We start from the raw sequence: 22,568 nt of genomic DNA, 5'->3' as shown, positions 1-22,568 counted from the left end.
TTTATGGTTGTTGTTGCTAAGTGCCATCCAGTCATAGTATTCCAAATCATAGCACTTTGTGTTCCACAAAATGGAGCACTGCCTGGTCCCGTGTCATCCTCACAATTGTTCTTACATTTGGACCCATCGTTGCAGCCTCTGTGTCAATCTTTCATCAAGGGCCTTCCTCTTTTATGCCCCCTTCCATTTTACAAAGCATGCTGTCCTTGCCCAGGGACGAGTCTTTCCTGATAACATATCCAAAGAATGCTGCATGAAGTCTCACCATCGCTGCTGCTAAGGAGCATTCTGGCAACAGTTTTATCAGGACAGGTTTGTTTGTTCCTTTGGCAGTCCATGGCACTTTCAATATTCTTTGTTAGAACCATAGTTCAAATGCATAGAGTTTTCTTTGGTCTTCCTTATTCAATGACGAAATTCATATCCTTATGACACTTTAGTCCTTAAAGAAACAGTCTTGCTTTTTCAATCCTTTAAAGAGGTACTGTGCGGCAGATTTACCTTATGATTTACCTAGTGTCCTTTGATCTCTTGACTGCTGCTTCCATGAGCATTGATCGTGGATCCAAGCAAGACAAAATCTTTGACAACATCAATCTTTTCTCTATTGGTCCAGTTGTGAGGACCTTTTTTCTTTACATTGAGTTGTAATCCATCCTGAAGGCTGCAATTCTTGATCTTCTTCAGCAAGAACATCAATTGCCTTCACTTTCAGCAAGTAAGGTATGTTGTGTCATCGGTAGATATCAGGTTGTAGCAAGCCTTCCTCCAATCCTGATGTAACATTCTTCATATAAACCAGCTTCTCTGAGATTTGATCAACGTATAGATTGAACAAGTATGGTGAGAGGATACAACCTTGACACACACCTTTCCTGATTTTACACAATGCAGTATTCCAATGTTCTGTTTCCTATACTGCCTCTTGATCCATGTACAAGTTCCATATGAACACAATCAAGTGTTGTGGAATTCCCATTCTTCTCAGGCTATCCATAGTTTGTTTTGATCTACACAGTTGACTGTTAGTTTCTTTCTAGCATTCTCTGCTTTCGGCTAAGATCCATCTGACATCAGCATTTATATCCTTTGTTCCATGTCCTCTTCTGAATCCATCCTGAACCTCTGGAAGCTCTGCTGATGTAATGTTGCAACCATTGTTAAAAGATTTTCAGCAAAATTTTTTTCCATTAAAAAATCATTTTATTGGGGGCTCTTACAGCTCTTATAACAACAATCCATACACCAATTGTATTAATCACATATGGGCATATGTTGCCATCATCATTTTCTTTTTGTTTTGTTTTAATCATTTTATTGGGAGCTCTTACAGCTCTTATCAGCAAAATTTTACTTACATGTGATATCAGTGGAATCACTCTATAATTTGAGCATTCTCTTGGGTTACCTTTCTTTGGAATGGGTACAAATACGGATATCTTCCAATCAGTTGGCTAAATTTGTCTTCCAAATTGTACTGGCATGGATGAGTGAGTCCTTCCACTGCTCCATCTGCTTGTTGAAACATTTCAATTGGTATTCCATCAATTCCTGGAGCCTTGTTTTGGTTCATGCTTTCAGTGCAGCTTGAACTTCTGTCTTTAGTACCATTGGTTCTTGTTCATATGCTATCACTTGAAAACGGCTGAATTATGACTAGTTCTTTTTGTTACAGTGATTCTATGTATTCTTTCCATCTTCTTTTGATGCTTCTGGTCACATTCAATATTTTGCCCATAGACTCAATATTGCAACTCAAGGCTTGAAATTTTTCTTGGGTTCTAATTTAATATATGATGACCATGTTCGATCTGCTTTGTTTTCTAATTCTAAGCCCTTGCACATTTCATTATATTTTACTTTGTCTTCTTAAGCCGCTCTTTGAAATTTTCTGTTTAACTATTTTATTTTGTTATTTCTTCCATTTCTCTTAGCTACTCAATGATTAAGAGCAAGTTTCAGAGTCGCTTCTGACATCCACTTTGATCTTCTTTCTTTCCTGTCTTTTTAGTGATCTTTTGCTTTCTTCATGCCTGTATGATGTTCTTGATGTCACCTCACAACTCGTTGGTTCTTCTATCATTAGTGTTTAATCCATCAAATCTGTTCTTGAGATATTCTTGAAATTTGGGTTGGATATCCTCAAGGAAGTATTTTGGGTCTTCAGAACTTCTTTCATTTCCTTCAACTTTAAGCTGACTGTACAAATGAGCAACTGATGGTCTGTCCCATAGTCTAGCTAAGGCCTCTTTTAGCTGCTGATTTGAGTTTCTCCAGCTTCTCTTCTCACAGATGTAACCAATTTGATTTCTGGGTACTGGTTCTGGAGAGGTTCATGTGTAGAGTCACTGTTTGTGTTGCTGAAAAAAGATATTCATATGGACATATTGTTGGATTTCCAAAATTCCATCATGTTATCTCCAGCTTTGTATCTATCACAAAGATCATATTTTCTAATTACCATTCCCTTTTCTTTGTTTATAAATTTTGCATTCCAATGGTCAATAATTATATGTGCTCTTGATTGCATGTTTGATCGCATTCAGATTGAAGATGTTGGTGGAAATTTTCAGTTTCTTCATCACTAGATTTTTTGGGTTGGTATAAATTGGAATAAAAATTATATTGATTGGATTTTCTTATATGCAGATAGATGTTATCCAAACACAGACAGCATTATACTTCAAGATTGATCTAGAAATGTCATTTTTGCTATTGAATCTCAATGTCATTCCTCTTGATTGTGTCTTTTCCAGCATAGTGAAACATGATTTTCTGATTCAAATTGGCCAGTGTCCGGCTGTTTCCGCTCACTAATATCTAGAATATAGGTCTTAATGCATCCCATTTCATTTTAAATGACTTCCAGTTTTCCTAGATTCATACTTTCTACATTTTAAGTTCAATTATTAATTGATGCTTGCAGCTTTTTCTTTTTGTTTTGAGTTTTGAAGGTCCAGTGGTCCTAGTTCTAAAGCGTTGGTTCCATCTATGTCATTATAGGCAACTCTACATTGAAAAAGAATATACAGAGTTGCTGTTTCTTTAGTCAACATCCCACCGTTTCAGAAGGCAGCATATGCGCAAGAACCAATAAATAGTGCTAGAGGAAGGAGTTCTAGTTGCATGGGAAGCATTAGCTAAAAAGAAGTTTCCAGGAATTGATAGAATACCAAGTGAAATATCTCAACAAGCTCGTGTGGCACTGGAAGCACTCACTCATATATGCCAGGAAGTTGGAAGACAGCTACTGGGTCAACTGAGTGGAAGAAATCCATATTTGTACCAATTCCAAAGGAAGGTGACTCAGGAGAATTCCCAAATTATACAACGATATCACATGCAAGTAAATTTTTTCTGAAGATCACCCAGCTATGGTTGCAGCTAGGTGTCAGCAGTGACTCAATGGCGGTGAGAACAATTAACCACTAAGAACATCACTTCTTTCCTGTGTAGATCCCACAATTGCATCTTGGGCTCCCACTGTCATCCATAGCCTCTGCACACCAGAGTCTCACACTCTAAGCTCTGATACTAGCCCCTCGTTTGGCTCCAGGTTATATGATTTTCAGTCCTTTGTTCACTGATGTTGATGGGCTTCTTTCATGTGGATTTAGTTGAAATCTCATTTATATTGCTGATTGTTTGGAAACAAGCTTATGAGACCTGAGATACTATTTTTTAAAAAACATTTTATTAGGGGTTCATACAACTCTTATCACAATCCATACATATACATACACCAATTGTATAAAGCACATCTGTACATTCTTTGCCCTCATCATTTTCAAAGCATTTGCTCTCTACTTAAGCCCTTGGCATCAGGTCCTCTTTTTTTCTCCCCTCCCTCCCCGCCCCCCCCATGAGGCCTTGATAATTTATAAATTATTATTTTGTCATATCCTGCCCTATCTGGAATCTCCCTTCACCCCCTTTTCTGTTGTAGATCCTTGTAATCGGTTCCCTCTTTCCAACCCACTCACCCTCTACCCTCCCAGTATTGCCCCTCACACCCCTGGTCCTGAAGGTATCATCCTCCCTGGATCGAATGAGTTCAAATTGGTACAATCTGCAGGAGAAAACTTACATACCAAAGGGGCGGACAGAAGTTAGGACTCGGGGATCCCTGAAGTAGAGACACTTCAGGATCCAGAGCTTCATTAAGGGCAAGGGTCTATAGTCTTTGCTCATGGCAGGATTCCACAAAGGGAAATGTACAATTCTTGAGGCATACAAAGAAGCATGGCCAAGGCTGTTCACAGACAGGAGGGAGGATGAGGCTTGGCAATATCTTTGCAGGTGCCGCTTTTCTGCAGCCTCTGCCAGGGAACAAGGGGCAAAGTGGCCATTTCTCTCAGGCGGAAAGACATGTCAACCATTGCTGCCTAAGCGCCCATTCCTGAGTTATCAGCTTTGTCCACGAGCTATGACCCATGGAAGATGACGGTCCAGTCCTGCTTGCCTAAGGAACACATAGCTGTTTCCCCAGAGAGAAGGACGTCATGCCTGGGAGAGGGACAGTGCAAAGGGGAAGGCCCTTCGTGAGATAGATGGACAGCGCGGCTGTGACAGTGGACTCGGGTCTAGGTTCAATTGTGAAGCTGGCTCAGCCCTGGACAGCATTTTGTTCTGTTTGGCAGGAGATCAGGATGTGTCTGAACTAACAGCAACAGCTACTAACTGAGAAGACAGCTCTTCCTCAGTTATATTTTGTGTGCCTGCCCCCTGGGGGCTCATCTTCCGGCACTGTCTCGGACAAGGCTCTGCTTCTGCTCGCGAGGTTCGCAGTGACTGAACATGTCTCTGTGCCATCCATAGCTGTCGGTTTGCCTGCGCTTCACGAGGGCATTGAAACCAATTTGTTAAAAGAATAGAGAATTTATTTGGTAATAAATTATTGATAAACGTAGTAAAAGTTAGTGATGCATCAAACACAGTTTTTGCTCAATAGGGTAAAAAATAAAAACAATGTAACCAACACACTTATGAGCTTATCTAATTAAACAAGATACATTTAATAAAAATGACTATCAAACGCATCGCTAGTAGGAAACAGAATATCCTTTTACGTTTACAGATCTTATGGTAAGCTAAATAATTGTTACTAAAAACCCCAATAGTAAATAGAAGTTAGCACAAACTAGTTATTTCTTTATTTCTAGTAGCAAAGGAGAAAGACATGCTCATCATTGTGCCCTCTTATAACAACTTTGGAATATTTTAATTTTAATAAAAGATTTAGAACTCTTGACACCTATTTTGGGTTTCAAAACACTTGAGTCTCGATTTATTTTACCAAACTCACTGTCAGTCTGTTGATTACAACTCATAGTGACCATACAGAACAGAATGGAACCTTTTCTGTGCATTCCTGAAGCTATAAATCTTTATGGGAGCAAGAAAATTAAAAATAAATAAAAAACCCTCACTGCTATTGAGTAAATGCTCACTCACAGTGACCCTTAGAGGACAGCGTAGAACTGCCCCGGTGAGTTTGTGAGACTATAACTATTTTCAGGAGCAGAACGCCTGTCTTTCTCCTACAGAGCAGTTGGCGGTTTCAAACCGATTGCAGCTGAATGGGAACACCTGAATGCACCTCTCTGGGAACAGAAAGTCTTGTCTTTCTTTTGCAGAGCAACTGGTGGGCTTGAATAGCTGACCTTGTGGTTAGCAGTCAAACACCTAACCCACTATTCCATCAGGCCTCCGTATTTATTATACAGTAACAATTATATCTGGCCCTTTTTAAAGAGAAAATATTGGAAATGCCCGTTTTATTTACTTCCTCATAAAGGTGAAGAGATATTAAAGGGGAATTCTAAGTTAATGTAATTTGCACCGTTCAAATATATCTTTGAATCAGAGGACACAATGTGAAGTATAACTTCACTTAAATATTGAGTACAACATAAACTACTTTAAATAAAGCCAGCATGCACATCCACTATCCCCGGTTAGCTAGCACGACATTAAATCCTCCTGATTCATGGGCCAGCAGAGTGAAGAGAACAGATGACACACGTTCCGTAGCTCAGAAACTAGAGCTGGTAGGAATCACAGGTAAATACACCCAGGAAGAAGCCTTATACTCGCTGCACGGAAATGTGTGTTGGCCGGTGTCAACTGTACATGTACTCGTTTCTAATACCTGTTCCTATGATAGTACATCTCTTCCTTTGTTACTGTTAACTTTTCAGTGGTGAATTAGGCAAGGTTTACAGAGCCTATCATTTGTTTAACATTCAACAGTTCACACACATGTTGTTACAACTCATCCCTTGTAATCCCTCCATGTACCATCCCTTAGTCCACTCCTCCCTTGGGTTTCCATCTTTCCTTCTTTTCTAGCCCTCTGAATTTTCTCATTGGGTGTGTTATTCCAGGTTGACTAGAGGAACAAATCCAGAGACACTCTTATAGGCATAAAAAGAGCTTTATATCAAAGAGTAATTGTGTATTAAGAAAACATTTCAGCCCAGTCCAGATCAAGGCCATAAGTCTGATATTAGCCCATATGTCGGATCCTAATCCATAAATTCCTCTTCAGACGCACACAGCCACTCACAATGATGCCAAGTGGTGAAATATCAAAGGCCAGTGGGTGAAAAGTCTTGTGGGTCCAGTGGTGGTGGAAGCATCTCAGCATTGGCGAGAGTCTCCATGAGGCTCCTCCACAGGAAGGTGAAGGAGATGTGGCCCACCTCCAAGGAGAAAAAGTGGAAGTTCCCAGAATCCTCATGAGGAGGTCATGGCCACAAGGAGGCATCATCCGCTGTGACCTGATTGACAGGCTAGACTCCACCCCATTCACTCTTAATATCCGCAGTTTGACACGAGATTATGTAAGTGCCACATTGAGTAAATGCTGCCCTCTGGATCTTAAATGCTTGGTTATTCTAATGGGTGAGCTCTGTTCCACACATGAAGGGGACAAAGGGCCTTCGTTTTAGGAGCGCCGCCAGTAAGCCTGGTCTCCTATGATCTTGGGTTCTGTTCTACATTTTTCTCCCAGGCTCTGCTAGGCTTTCTAATGTGATCCTTTTCAGAACAGTTGGTAATGGTAGCCAGGTACCATCTAGTTATTATTTTTAATCATTTTATTGGGGATCTGTATAATTCTTATCACAATCCATATATCCATCCATTGTGTCAAGAACATATGTACATTTATTGCCATCATCATTCTCAAAACATTTGCCTTCTACTTGAGCCCTTAATATTGGCTGCTCATTTCCCCCCCTTCTCCCCACTCTCCCCTATCTCATGAGCCCTTCATCATTCACAAATTACTACCATTTTGTCATATGTTACATTGTCTGATGTCTCCCCCTGCCTTCTTCTCTGCTGTTCACCCCCTAGGAAGGAGGCTATATGTAGATTCTTGGAATCTAGTTCTTTTGATCTCAAGGTTGTGGAGGCTGATAGCTGCGTGGTCCACTGGACTAAATGTTTCTGTATGTCCTGATTTTTATTGTCCTTCTTTTCTCCAGAGGAGGAACGACCTATAGTTGCACTCCCCAACCCCTGTCACTACTCACCAAAGTCAGATGTACAACATTATTTTTTAAAATCGTTTTATTGGGGGCTCATGCAACTCATCACAATCCATACATACATCAGTTGTATAAAGCACATGTGTACATTCATTACCTCATCATTCTCAAAACATTTGCTCTCCACTTAAGCCCCTAGCATCAGCTCCTCATTTCCCTTCTCTTTCCCCACTATCCCTTCCCTCATGAACCCTTGATAATTTATAAATTATTATTTTGTCATATCTTACACTGTACGACATCTCTCTTCACCCACTTTTCTGTTGTGACATCCTCCAGGGAGGAGGTTATATGTAGATCCTTGCAATCAGGTCTCCCTTTCCACCCAACATTCCCTCCACCCTCCTGGTATCACCACTCTCACCACTGGTCCTGAAGGGATCATCCGCCCTGGATTCCCTGTGTTTCCAGTTCCTATCTGTACCAGTGTGCATCCTCTGGTCTAGCCAGATTTATAAGGTAGAATTGGGATCATGATAGTGGGAGGGGAGGAAGCATTAAAGAACTAGAGGAAAGTTGTATGTTTCATTGTTGCTACACTGCACCCTAACTGGCTCGTCTCCTCCCTGTGACCCTTCTGTAAGGAGATGTCCAGGTACCACATTCTTTTTGTGAATTATGTTATGCTAATTAACCATGCTGTCCCCTGAGAGAGAATACATTTGTTAGTGTTGAAAATTATTTGATCACCGAACAAAACCTACTGACTTATTTTATGTTTTTAAACCTTTGTTCCATATTTTTTAAGGCTATGTTGTTGTTGTTAGGTGCCATTGAGTCATTTCTGGCTCATAGCAATCCTACACACAACAGAAGGAAACACTACAGGTCCTGAGCCATCTTCACAATCATTGCTGTTTGAACTCATTGTTGTAGCTACTGTGTCAATCCATCTCCTTCATAGTCTTCCTTGTTTTTGTTGACCTTCCACTTTATCAAACATGATGTCCTTTGCCAGGGAATGATCTCTCTTGATAACATGGCCAAAGTACACGCGATGAGTCTCGTCGCTCTTCCTTCTAAGGAGCATTATGGCTGCACTTGTTCTAAGGCAGACCTGTTTGTTCTGGCAGCCTGTAGTATTTTCCCTATTCTTCCCCAGAACCACGATTCAGATGCATCGATTCTTTGGATGTTTTCTTTACCCATTGCTCCAGCCATCGCATGCACATGAGGTGATTGAAAATACCGCGGCTTGAGAATATGAGGCGTACCTTAGTCCTCAAAGTGACAGCCTCATCTTCAACACTTTAAAGAGATCTGTGCCATTGATGTAGTCAATGCACTGCATCAACTGCTTTCTTGATTGCTGCTGCCCTGAGCATTGACCGTGGGTCCAAGTAAGACAAAATCCTGGACAATCTTCGCCTCCTCTCCATTATCACGATGTTGCGTATTGGTCGAATTGGGAAGGTTTTATTTTAAATTTCTTTACATTGAATTACAATTAAAAGCTGCAGCCCTTGTTCTTCTTCAGCAAGGACATCAAGTCCTTCTCGCTACAGCAGACAATGTTTTGTCATCCGAATATCAATTTGTAACGAGCCTTCCTCCAATCCAGATGCCACATTCTTCTTCACATAGTCCAGGTTCTCAGATTATTTGCTCAGCATACAGATGGATTAATTATGGTGAGAGGATACAACCCTGATTCCCACCTTTCCTGATTTGAAACCACCCAGGAGTCTCTTGCTATGTCCTAACGACTGTCTATTGATCCATGTACAGGTCCTGCACGAGTACAATCAAGTGCTCTGGAGTTCCCATCCTTCTCAATATTTTCCACAGTTTGCTTTGGTTCACACAGTCACGTGCTTTTGCACAGGCAATAAAACACCAGTACACATTTTTCTGGTATTCTCTGCTTTTATCCCAGATCCAGCCACCTCGCGCCTTGTCCTCTGCTGAGTCCGGCTATAGCACTTCCTTTTTGCTTACTTCAAAAACCTTGCATACCAGTTGTCTTAGCCTTATAATATAAATCTGGAAGTGTTTTGTCCTTTTCTTTTTAATATTAAATAATAGTAATTTCATGGAATGTCTGTTGTAATAGAAAGCCCCTTGTAAGTGTAATAGAGCTAGATTGGCAATTTTGCATTTAGTTTTGACAATTCATATACATATGAATTGTCATACATATAAATAGTCATATATATAATCTCTCTGATTTCTGATAACTTTTAAAAAACTTATACTTTCCTAAAAAATAATGAGGAAAAAAAAGAGAGAAAATGTTACCATTCCCTACCTCTAATGTATACCTACAATCAATAAGATGGATAATCCACTTAAAAGAGGCAAATGCCAAGTCTGCATAATCAATAGAAGAAAAATTCAGGTGACCTTTAATGTATGCTTTAACTCATAGTTAGGGGAACAATGTATTTATTTTTCCCTGGGAAATCACATGCTTACATGTGCTCTTCTAGAAAAATTATGACTTATATTCCCCTTCCAAACTCAAGTTTCCTGCTTTACAGGAAATGTAAGTTCAAACAACAACAAGGAAGTATTTTTTCCTTCAGATAAGCACACATTACAGAGATTTATAATATTTATTGCTCGTGAAACAAATACATGTTGGCGGAAGCAATAATTAGTACCTGCGGCAAAGTGGAATGTCTCAGTATGGCTCTTCTATCCATGCCTCTGTAACTCTCACCAAATGATTGGCCCACAGAGGGGAGGTCAAGGGACCACTTAGCTGAGAGGCTGAGACTGTTGAGAGATGTGGCGACTGACTGAGGGGAGGTGCTACTGTGGACCAATGACTGATCCAGTCTGGTGGTAATGTGTTAACTTCTTTAAGACACTCCCTTAATCGTGAACATTGTTTGTGAGTTCTGTGTAGTCATTGTGATGATTACTGAACCCAGCGGAACAATAGGGTGCTGTGGGAGGAAGAGTGGGTGTCATGACAGGTAAATGAGGAAGGAGGGTGGAGGCATGTCTGACCTCTTCCGTGTGCCAATAGGCCTTGGGCTGGCGAAAGCTGGATTTCCTTCCCCTCTCTGTAGCCAGAGGCAGTCAGACATGGACCTCAGGCCATGTTTCACAGTACCCTATTTTGACTGAGAAATTCAGAAATAGCTATAAAAATTTTAATTATGAGGCCATGGGGCGGGCCCAAAGAAAAGATAAAAAAAAATTTGAATTATGCCTATCCTTTGATTTGTTGATTAGAATTCTGGCATCTTAATTTATGGACATACTGATGCTAATATACAAAGATGTGCCCAGGCAAAAATATTGTATTCGTCCCAAATTGTAAACCATTGACTACATGTCTAGTCACATCTTATTTTTAAATCCTCAGTTGCCTCAACATATTTATTTTAAAATAATATTGTAGGGCCTCAAGATTTAGGCTGGAGATTCCCCCCACTGTTTGAAGGGTAGAACCCCCTGCTGTTTGGTGTATGGAAGAGGACTGACAAGATTTCCCCAGCTGGGTGCAAAGCCAACAAGGCAGGTGGGAGCTCCCCCAGTTGGGCCTTCAGAGTTGCCCTAGGCGGAGGGGGTGGCCTGGAGGCTGCTAGTGGCTTGTGACAGGAAAGAGAGTGAAAGGAGAGGGAAAAGAGAGAAAGAAGAAAACAAAGACTGGGGCAACAGTGCCAAGCCAACCAACACCCACTCACATAAAAAGCAGTGATGAACGCAGGAAGCATATCGCTGCATGGGAAGAACTGGAGGAAATCATGCTAAGTGAAGTAAGCCAAGCACAAAAGGGCAAGTACAACATGAGTCTGCTAAGGGAAGTTTATAAAAAAGAAAAATGCAAAAGGGGCACAGGGAAAAAGCTACTGTATACAAACACTCCAGGGGCGAGGTTCAGGTAGTATGACAGGGGCCAGACCAAATCCAGGGATACATATAGTAGCCAACTAAAACGGGGGTGGGGGAGGGAGGAAAGGGGGGAAAAAGCGATTTGTGGTGGGGGAATAGGGGACTGACCCACCCAAGGGGAGGGTATTGTTTGTGTCTCCACAGAGAAAGGGACCAAACTTAAATCCAGTGTTCCAGGATGCGAATGCAGCCTGCTGACAAGGAGTGCGGAGCCAGGGGAGGGGCCCGAAGGCTCGGCCCCCATACCAGCTACATGGACAACTGCCCCTCCCCCAGAAGAATTTACTTGAGAGGACGGCGCTGAAGATTATTGAATAAACCCCGAACCCTCAGAAAATGAACAAATCTGTTTGGAAGAAGTACAGGTAGAATACTCCTAATAAGTGAGGATGATATTTCATCTTGCGTACTTTAGACATGTTATTCGAAAGGATCAGGAGAAAGATAGCAAGCTCAGAAGGCAGGGGGTCAATAAGCATCGGAAGACCTGTGCTGAAATGGACTCATCCTTTGGCGGTGACAGTGGGCTTCAGCACAGCACTGTGCCGGGTTGCTATGAGTGTGACTGACTTGAAGGCTCCCAGCAACAAAAAGGACAGCTCAAAACAGTGTCCATACGTGTCATGATACTGACAACAACAACAAACACCTCATAGACAGCGAAGCGCTGGTGACACATTTCAATCGGAATTTCCAAAATTACACTGGAGAACGATTTAAGAGATCAAGCAAAGGTGCACATATCCTACAACCAAGAAACCCTGCATCCCGACATACATGCTAGGATTGATTCTGAAGCACATATACGAAAATTAGAATGGTGAAGAAAAGATTTGCATAGCATTTTGCTAATAAATAACAGGAATTACAAGGCTTTGGAAACTCACGAAACCCCTTATGCATGTTACTAGCATGGTGTGTTTATGTGGGCATGTTATATGTGAACAATAGCATACATATGTATACACCAATTTTGATATTGTGCAGACTAAAGAAATCAAATGATACCTTATTTTACTAGTAAGTTAACTTGGTATATGTAGATCACTTAAAATAATGCCTGCTGGATATATTTTTTACCAGTCTTATTGGCATATAAGTCACATGCCACACAGTTCAATAGTTCAACCACAGAATAGTGCCTGCTGGATATTACACTCAATAGTGACACAGTGGCTGCATGGATGGCTCAGACAATTGTGAGGACGGCACAGGACCAGGCAGTATTTCATCTGTTGTACATAGGGTCCCTGAGTCCTAGCCCACTTGACGGCACCTCATAACAGTAACAAGGTACAGGTACCCAGGACGCTCATCACCATGAATCAACAGCTGTTGACGACATTCCATAAAGCAATTACTGTCATCAATAGTGACAATAGGAAATATGAGGTGCTCCCTCATTGCATCTTGGAGGAGTCATTAACAGCTGAATCAAAACCCTGCTACCCGCCTACAAAGAAAAGCCTGTGACGCTCCTTCAGAAACTCCAGTGATTTTCATGTTGCGATCGTATGGATCACAAAAACCGGATCCGGTGGGTCCCAGGCTGTCCAGGATGGTAGCTAAGGAACACAGTAACAAGCTTGGATGACCCTGTGAAGTTTGCAGGGCAGTCCTCCTTCGTCCCCAGCACGAGGGCACGCTTTAGAATTACTGAGGCTCATAGGATCCACCTGGCGCCCTGAGAGGCAAGTGGGTAAGAAGTTGGACTTGCTAACCTCAAGGTCAGCAGTTCGAGTCCAAGAGAACGAGGAAGCCAGCTTCCTGCTCTGGAATAGATGGGCAGCCTTGGAAAGAAACCTACAGGGCCCTGAGGGCCTGCCAGGGAGGCCGACAGCGGGTGAGCGAGAAGGGAGGGAGCTGCGGAAAGATGTCCTGAAATTCACTGCGGGCGGCGAACCCGGTGAAGTCGGGTTCCGGAGATCCAAGGTTCCTGGCGGGATCTGCAGTAAAGTGTTTCGGACCGGAGGCTCCGGAAGGAAAGCGGCCTCTGGCGTGCCTGGGGGCTCTGGTCCGTGGTTAGGGAGACGCCGGTGGAACTCGTCCCTCTCAATTGAGGGGGGCTGATGGTTCTCGGCCCGGCGTTTCACCTGGGGACCTGACGCCACGGAAGCAGAGCGGATCGTGTGTTGGGGGTGCGACCTGCAAAGACGCGGAGGCTGGAGGCAGGGAGCAGACCCAGGCTTACCCAGGCCGAGCGGCCGCGAGGGCTTTGCACCGGAGTTCTGGGGCTTTCAAGGACGTTTCGGGAGCCATGGGACAGATATTACCCGCTGGTAAAAAAAAAAAAAAAGTGGCGCTCCTCTTCAAAGCCAAGTTCCCAGAGACTCTCAAACCCCCGAACCCTAACGCGCCGACATCGAGCCGATTCGGATGCACACACTGCAGGGCAGGGTAAACTGTCCCCGCGGGTTTCCGAGACTGTAACTCGCTTTCCGGGAGTGGAAAGCCTCAGCTTTCTTCCGCGGGGCAGCTGGCGGTTTGGAACCGACGAGCCCTTCGGTCGGAGCCCAACACCGAATCCACTAGGCCACCCGGGCTCCATTCTGCGGATCCAGGCCACGGCTAAAACCCGGAAGCGGGAATCCAGGCCGGCCGGGAGCCGGCGGTGGGCTCGGGCCAGCGCACACTGGGCATGCGCAGGGGGTGGGCCGCCGGGGCCGCCTGCAGACCGTGGTGACGAGTCCGGAAGCGCGTGCGCGCGCCCCTCGGCCCGAGAACTAGTTTGGTCCCGCGTCGTCCCGACTGGACACCGTCTGCGAGAACCCTCGGCCAGGACAGCCCCAAGCCCGCCGACACCGCGGCCATGTCCACCAACAGCTTCGCTTACAGCGAGCAGTCTGGAGGAGGGGAGGCAGCGGAGCTGGGCCAGGAGGCGACCTCAACCATTTCTCCCTCGAGCGCCTTTGGCCTCTTTAGCAGCGATATGAAGAAGTAAGGGGAAGGCTTGGGGTGCGGGGGCCTGACTGGCCGAGGGACCGGGGACATCGAAGGAGTAGACTCGGGCTCCTGGGGCCGGGCTGGGTCGCCGGAAGACCGCCCGGGACTGGGACGGGAACGTTACCCGAGGGTTGGGGGAGCTTCGGGTCGGCTGTGGGTGGTGGGAGTGGTTGGGGATGTGGGGTGGGTGTATCTGGGAACCTTGGATAGTTTTCAAACTTCAGGGGGATAAATAACCACTTGGAAGCCTAGATCGCACCCCTGGACGCCGATGGAATTGGTCTGGGTTGAGGGACAGGAATCTGAATTTTGGGAGGAGACCCAAAACACCCTACTCACTTAATTTGATATTCCCGACACCAAAGGTTGAAGAAATTCGCCATAAAGTGAAAGAGTGGAAGAGTTGAGAGGGTGAGTGTAAGTATTGATTTAGGGTAACCTGCTTCTGGATCCTTGAGGGAAGCAGGCAAGGAAGTGATTTTGAGTCTCTGTAAAGAACCACTGGTTTAGGCAAGTTGTAATGTTCTTGGAAAATAGCGTCTGCCATACTGCAGTGCATACTCAATCTAGAAAAAAGCCCAAGGTAAGCAGAATCATAAAAATATGAGCAGAGTATTTTAAAAGTGCTAACTTTTAACAAAGCCTAAACTTCTACGAATTATTATTGTGGCTTTGAAAGAACATTAATGACACAACCACACAGTCTACGCTTAGTGATGTGACAAGTTAGTAGGAACTATTTAAAGTTCAACAGGAGGAATGGAAATGCAGCACTGCCCATTTGTGTTTATTGGGAGGACTTAAAAGGAAGTAGACTTACCGGTGCAGGCAAGTTCATTCATATTTTAAAGTAGTTGTGCTGGTAGTTTTTTAGATGTCAAAGAGAAATCATTAACACTGAATTTAAAACCTGGACTTCGGGAGGCATATTGGGTTCTCCGGAAAGTGGTTAGTTGAAACTGGGACTGCATTTGGACTACGGTAAGCAGACTCAAAGCTTACATAGAAAGCATGCAATACTGGTTTTGGTTTCATTGTTCACAAGGCAGAAAAGCTCAGCAGTGAAATAAGGTAGATGTTTCATTTTCCACTCTGCCATTTGGAATCTAAATTTGTCAATTGTTGCAGTTCAGACATCATTAGCAAAATGTTTCAGCTGTTGAATTAACCGTCATTCATTCATTTTGCATGCAATTTTCTTATAATTGAAATTTTGGGGGGTAAATTTCTAAGATACTTTTCATCTTATGGTAGAAAGACAGGGCCTTATACTCTCGTAAAGAGTTGTAGCCTCAGAAACACACAGGGGCCGCTCTGCCCTGACCTGTAGGGTCTGTATGAATTAGCATTGACACAGAGGCAATGAGTTTGGGTTCCGAGGCCCCAAAATTACACTTAAAGATTCATTTTACCAAGACCCTAAAGCACCATGGAGGCTTCCAGTTGTCTCGCTTATCACTGTCCTGGAGGCAATTAACGGTCACTTTTTAATCTCTTCTACAGTTTGCTTTCTTTGTTTCGTGGTAAACAATGTCACACCTCTTGCTATATTAGCAGTTTTAATGACATCTCCACCAAATGTTGATAATATTAACTTAGCCATGTTATATTCAGCCACCAAATCAGACAAGCGGTGACCTAATTCAAATATTGTAATGATTCCTTTTTTTAACTATTGTGGCTCTCAGTTTTCCTACTGGTATCACTAACTTTCTTTGGAGCCAGGGTTACGTTATTTTATGCAATTAAGGCACCCCCTAAAAAGAGCACAAGCACTGTATGTTGTGTGAGCAAGAGAGGGACTTAAACTGAGGCGTCACACCTTTGTGTCGGAGGCGAGATGGGGCGTGAGACTTACTTTTGACCTGTACAGGTTGTTTCCAGGCAGATTTTTGATTCCAAAGTTACGAACACCACCGACAGCTATTCTGAACAGTGGAGAGTTCGAGCTTGGAGCTGTTTGACAAACGAGGTATTAGCGTCGAACTCACTTTTCATGGAGCCCTTTCCAACTCATACGACCCTGTAGCACAGGGTACAACGGCCCCTGTGGGGTTGCAGCTCTTTTTGGGGAGTAGAAAGCCTCAGCTTTCCCCCGTGGAGCGGGCTGGAGCTTTCCAACTGTAGACTGCAGTTAGCAGTGTAACTGTAAGGTCTCTCTCTCTGGGACTAGATTTCAGCCTCGGTCATTGGCTCCGCGCGAGAAAGATTTCACGCTGAAGCCGGGCTCGTGATCCAAGTGAATTTAATGAGAGTTAAAAGAAATTTCAGGTTTTACGGGTGGCACCCATTAGGATTCCTTTGACCATGCCGCCTGGCAGAGACTGCCCCAGGTCACGCAAGGATCTCTCTCCTCCCAGGAAGACGACCAGACAAAAAGCCCCCCCTCCCTGCCTTTTCAAGGGTTCCCCGGGGGAGGTGTGGTGAACGACCCCAGGTCGATCCCATTGGCTGAATTGCAATCACCTGGCCCAGGTGGGCTGCTCCAGGTGTAACGCCCATTCGAACCCACCTGCTGGAAAATCAAGCTTTGTCCTTTGCTGGCTCTCCTGGGCATGCATAAATGGACTTCCCAATTCCCTAAGCTAAGCTGCCTAACATAACCACTACCCCACCTGGGCCCTTCCTTAGAGCCTCTGATTTTCTATTTTGTCAGACTTTGGCATGGTTTGGAAAACAAACAAATGTAACATAGGGCTCTGTCTCTGTGATGACTATTACTGTGGTGATCTAGCAGGGGAGATTCATAATAAAAGTATGAAACGTGATCAGGTGCTTGCTTAGAGGTAGGCATTTGTGCGTCCCGTTTCAGCCTCGATGTTAGCATGCAGGCCTCCTAATCCAGCAGCTCCACTCCACTGGGAACCCACCATCCCCTTCGAGGGAGAAAGGTGAGGCGGTGTGCACCGGTAGAGGTTTCAGTCTCGGAAACCGAAAGGGCAGTTTGCGCTGTTGCAGGGTTGTCAGGAGTCGGCATGGGCTCCGCGGTGGCCTGTGGCAGGTGTTGAGCCACTCACCGCCCGGTCAGTGGTGCACACCCACCAGGTGCTCTGTATGCGAGCAATGAGGCCCTCTGCTTTGGGAAAGATTTCCAGCCTCAGGACCCTTTCAGAGGGTTGCTGTGAATCAGGAACCGCTGCCATCAACACTATCTGCCCGAATCCAAGACCGGTGATGTAATATGCCCGAATCCAAGACCGGTGTATGTAATATGCCTGCCCGAATCCAAGACCGGTGATGTAATATGTCTGCCCGAATCCAAGACCATACGCAAAATTTTGCTGCCTTCCATAGGTAGGGAAATTGCATTCCCAGAAATGCAAGTTTTAGATGAGTGATAGGCGTTTTTTGTTTTTTTTTTGATAGGCGTTTTTTTGGTTAACTTTTCTTTTTAATTGCTCCAATAGGCTGGAATGGGGGAGGGCAAAAAAGGAAACAGAGAACTACAGCCTAGCTGCATGTCTGAGGAGGACAGTCTTAGACCAGGCTCCCTAATTCTTGTGTGCGTGTGCACGCGCCTGCACGCATGCTCCCTAACTGACCTGCCTGCCTTTCCCATCGGCAGACTTCTGCCTTCCCAGATTTGTCAGGGAGACTGATCAGAGCTATGGCCTCTTTCTGTCTTCCCCGGCGTTGTCCTGGTTACCATTGCAACTTAGTGGACAGAGCCATGTCCAGGGATTCTAATCTCACCCCAAACGCTCAAGCAAGCTCTTGGCTGTGTCACTTCTTACTTTTACTTCTGTTGTTTGGAGAGTCTGCGCAGGGTAGTGGGTTACTTGTTGGGGCGCTAACCTCAAATTCAAAGCCACCAGCTGCACCATGGGAGAAAAAAGAGGCTTTCTACTTTTGTTAAGAATTACAGCCTCAGAAACCCACAGAGTGGTCCTAATACTAACACTACACCACACTCACCACCATCTCGTTGATGACTCACAGGCACCCTGTTCCTAGGGGAGAACTGCCCCCTGTGGGTTTCCAAAATTGTAACTCTTTATGGGAAAGTTTTATTTTTCTAACCTCAGCAGCTGATGATTTCAAACCACCGACCTTGCTGTTAGTAGTCCATTGAGTAACCAGTATGCCACCAGGGTTCCTAGGAAATGCTTAGAACTCAGATTGAAGTTGAAAACTGAATAGACTGACTGTGACTTTGACATTTCCAGGATTTAGAAACATTTTGACCAGTGAACTGCCCAGGTACAAGGAGACCCCCTCGTCTGGACTTTGTCACTTAGCCTATTTTTTAAAAATGATTTTATTGGGGGCTCGCACAACTCTTATCACAATCCATACATAACATCCATGTGTCAAGCACATTTGTACATTGGTTGCCATCATTCTCAAAACATTTGCTTTCTACTTGAGCCCTTGGTATCAGCTCCTTATTTTTCCCCCTCTACCCTCCCTCCCTCACAAACCCTTGATAATTAAAAAATTATTATTTTGTCATATCTTACACTGTACGACGTGTCCCTTCACCCACTTTTCTGTTGTCTGTCCCACAGAGAGGGGGTTATATGTAGATCCTTGTGATCGGTTTCCCCTTCTCCCCCACCTTTCCCTTACCATCCTGGTATCGGTACTTTCATTATTGGCCCTGAGGGGTTTATCTGTCCTGGATTCCCTGTGCTTCCAACTCTTATCTGTACCAGTGCACATCCTCTGGTCTAGCCAGATTTGTAAGGTAGACTTGGGATCATGATAGTGGGGGGAAGGAAGCATTAAAGGAGTAGAGGAAAGTTGTATGTTTCATTGGTGCTATACTGCATCCTTACTGGCTTACATCCTCCTTGTGACTCTTCTGTAATGGAATATCCAGTTGCCTACAGATGGGCTTTGGGTCTCCACTCCGCACTCTCCCTCATTCACAATGATAGGATTTTTTGTTCTTTGATGCCTGATAACCGATCCCATTGACACCTCATGATCACACAGCTGGTGTACTTCTTCCATGTGGGCTTTGTTGCTTCTTAGCAAGACCACCGCTTGTTTACCTTCAAGCCTTTAACACCCCAGATGCTATAGCATTTGACAGGCGGGCACCATCAGCTTTCTTCACATTTGCTTATTCACCTGCTTTGTTTTCAGCGATCCTGTTGAGAAGGTGAACATGGAATTGCAGTTTAATAGAACAAAGTGTTCTTACATTGAGGGAGTACTTGAGTGGAGGCCCAATGTCCATCTGCTATCTTCATACTAAACCTATAAATATATGCACATAGATCTATATCCCCATCCTCATATATATATTTACACATGTATGAGCTTGTATATCCTTTGCCTCCTAGTTCTTTCCTTGATTTCCTTTTACTTTCCTCTTGTCCCACTTTCATGTTCAGCCTTCATTTGGATTTTAGTAATTCCTCTCAGTTACATTGGCCTTGATCAATCTCTACCAGGCCTCCTACACCCTCCTTGCCATTGATTTTCAATCACTTGTTCCCTTGTCCCTGGGTTTATTAGCTCCCACTTCCTTTCCTCCCCCCCTCTCCCCTGCCTCCCCCGCCACCCAAAGTTGTCCCTTTGTTTTCTCCTCCAGATTGTTTATCCTGCCTATCTTATCTAGATAGACCTGCAGAGATAAGAATATGCTAAAAAACAAGACAGCAAAACAAAGCAATAAAAGAAAACAAAACAACAAAAAAAACCAGTGGCAAAAAGACAAGCCTGTACATAGTTCAAAGTCTGTTTGTTGACTGTTATTTTCTGGTGGAGTCTGATGGGGTGCCATGCCCTGGCTCCAAAGTCTATTTTTTGGTATTCCCTGGGGACTTCCTTACTGTGCCCCGCTTGCTGTTCTGTTGCACATCCTTAGTGTTTTGCCTCCATGTGGTGGGGTCAGATTGGGCGCAATTCTCACACTGTCTCCAGTGTTGTCCTCTGTAAAGCTATATGGGTCAGTGAGGGATGTTGTTTCTCTCTGTGGGTCCGCCCAGTGGCCCTCTCTGTGCATTGGCTGCTCTGAGCAGGGATATTGTCCTCAGGGCTTGGTGGGCCAGGATGTGCTCCTGTGTGCTCAGATCAGACCAGCCCCTCTCCCTGAGCTGTAACTTCAGTGCTGTCCTCTGAAGTGAAGTTTTCTGTGGGGAGGGGGGGAGCTGCCCATGTAGTTGGGATTGGGGCTGGCCCACCTTTTTTTTTTAAATGATGACTTAACCCTCCCCCCCCATTTCTTTACACCTGCAAGATTGTTTAAATAATCAGATAATTTATTAATACAAAACCTAAAACTCACCCTATTTTCCTGCTCTTTCCCCTGAACATGTGATTGCATTTTAAGTGAAAGTATGCACAGCAAATTAGTTTCCCATTCAACAGTTTGCATACAAATTGTTTTGTGACATTGGGTGGTAACCCCACAGTGGGTCAGCTAGCTCCCTATTTCTGTCCCCCTCGCTTCCTGTCCTTTCTTGCTTCCTCATCTCTGCTCTTGGGCAGATACTGCTTGTTTGGTTTTGATTGTTCTAAGGATGTTATCTTTTGATCTTATTTATTTTGGAGAATGTTCTCTTTAACTCCACAGGCCAATCTCTTATTTGGTTGGAGGGTGACTTCAGGGAGTGGCTTCACAGTGGACCATCCTCTTCCTGCCATTGTTTAGGAAACAGGATTCAAAGAAGTGAATTCCTTGGCCACATAGTGACAGAGTTTAAAGTGACTTCGCAGTTTTTCGTAGCAGCACCCAGGGCCATCTTGTTCTTCTGGTCCCGGCTCCTCCGGGAAGCTGTGGTTCATGTGGGCCATTAGCCTGTGGAGGAATTCTTCCTTGTGCCTTTGATTTTTTTCACTCTCCTTTGTTCGTGATGGCTAGAGACCAATATTTATTAGAAAGTGGCTCACAAGCTTTTAAGATTCCTTATGGCACTCACCAAAACAGGGTGTAGAACATTATCTTTATGAATTATGGTAGTGCTTAAATTCTGAGCACTATGTTTGTGGAAGACTATGGTTTGCAGTGGGAGATAGAACTAATCCACTTTTGAGTCTCCACCTAGACTCAGCCCCATTGAGTTCTTTCTGACAGCTGATCAGTGATGTGAAATGGGAAAGTTTTGTACTCAGGCAGTCAGTTAGAAAGTTGATTGCTACGATTCCTCTCACCAGTCCTGGAAGGGCAGCCCTGCCCTCAGGGACTTGCATGATGGAATTTGGGGGTGGCTCTAGGGTCTGCAGGTCCTTGAGTCGTGTCCTGACTACCTTGGTTGCAGCTCCTTAAACTGATCTTCTCTTCTTCTAAAATCTGCATTAGCGTACGTTTCCCAACATGGTCCCCTTTCACCTTTGCAGAACTGATCTGCCAGAAATCATGACTTTGTGACAGTGACCTTTGTTATCTGCATGCTATGTAAAGTGGCCGCATTCCTGTCATCCTTGGACACCATTATGGCCTTTTGCTGATGGTCTCCCTCACCTGTCCGTTGCCTTGTGTTTCTACTATTTAAGACTTAATAAATGTGCCTCCATAAATTATATCTGAATTTGGGGGGCTCTTTTTTCACATAGACTTGAACTATACAGTGCTAGTTGACTTAGATATCCTGAGAATCTGCTCTCATTTTAAACTTTCTTTTGAAATAACTTATAGTGTACAGAAAAGTTAGCTATAGTGCAGAGAACTTCTGTATACTCTTTTATGCAGGTTTGCTAGTTTGTACACATTTTGCCCTTTCCCTCTTCACGCTACACACACACACACACACACACACACACACACACACACACACACACACACACACCCCTTCTCACTTATTGACTGTCTCATTATGTCATTCTGACAATAGTAAAAACATGTACTGTCTGATCGTTTTGCACATCATAATGTGCACGACGGTAACAAACGCCAAGGTGAGCGAGGAGAGTAGTGCTGAATGTGATGGTTAGTTATTTGTCAGCGTGGCTGGGCCATGATTCTCAGTGGTTTGGCAGTTATGCTATGATGTAGTCAGCCTCCATTTTTGGATCTGATGTGCTTACTCTCCATTTGTACACAATGCTGAGTTTTGGCATGACGACCGACTCTTTGGAACGGAACCATGTTCTAAGTGAGTAGAGGTTACTGTGTTTTGTGAGTCATTTGAGAATAGATTGCATACATCATGCTTTTCTACTCCATAATGTTTCTGTGTTTTTATGAATAAGGATATTTTCTTTTACAACCATAGCAATATTATATTTAAGAAACTTGAAATTTTTATAATCTATAGTTTGTAATTTATTTTG

At 44.0% G+C, this 22,568-nt stretch overlaps 1 protein-coding gene across 1 annotated transcript in view; it reads left to right on the top strand.

Moving 5' to 3' along the window:
- Nucleotides 1–14,044: 14,044 nt before the first annotated feature.
- The window catches only part of AP3B1 (adaptor related protein complex 3 subunit beta 1), a 267,505-nt gene continuing 258,981 nt past the window's right edge, over nucleotides 14,045–22,568 (top strand). Inside the window, exon 1 of the mRNA XM_075541203.1 lies at nucleotides 14,045–14,339. Coding sequence (XP_075397318.1) covers nucleotides 14,212–14,339 — 128 coding nt within the window. The 5' untranslated portion in view covers nucleotides 14,045–14,211. The remainder of the gene's footprint in view (nucleotides 14,340–22,568) is intronic.

This window comes from Tenrec ecaudatus, chromosome 2 (assembly GCF_050624435.1).
Source record: "Tenrec ecaudatus isolate mTenEca1 chromosome 2, mTenEca1.hap1, whole genome shotgun sequence".
Taxonomy (NCBI): Eukaryota; Metazoa; Chordata; class Mammalia; order Afrosoricida; family Tenrecidae; genus Tenrec; species Tenrec ecaudatus.
Note: the sequence above shows the minus strand (reverse complement) of the source record. Positions and strands in the feature narration are given on the sequence as shown.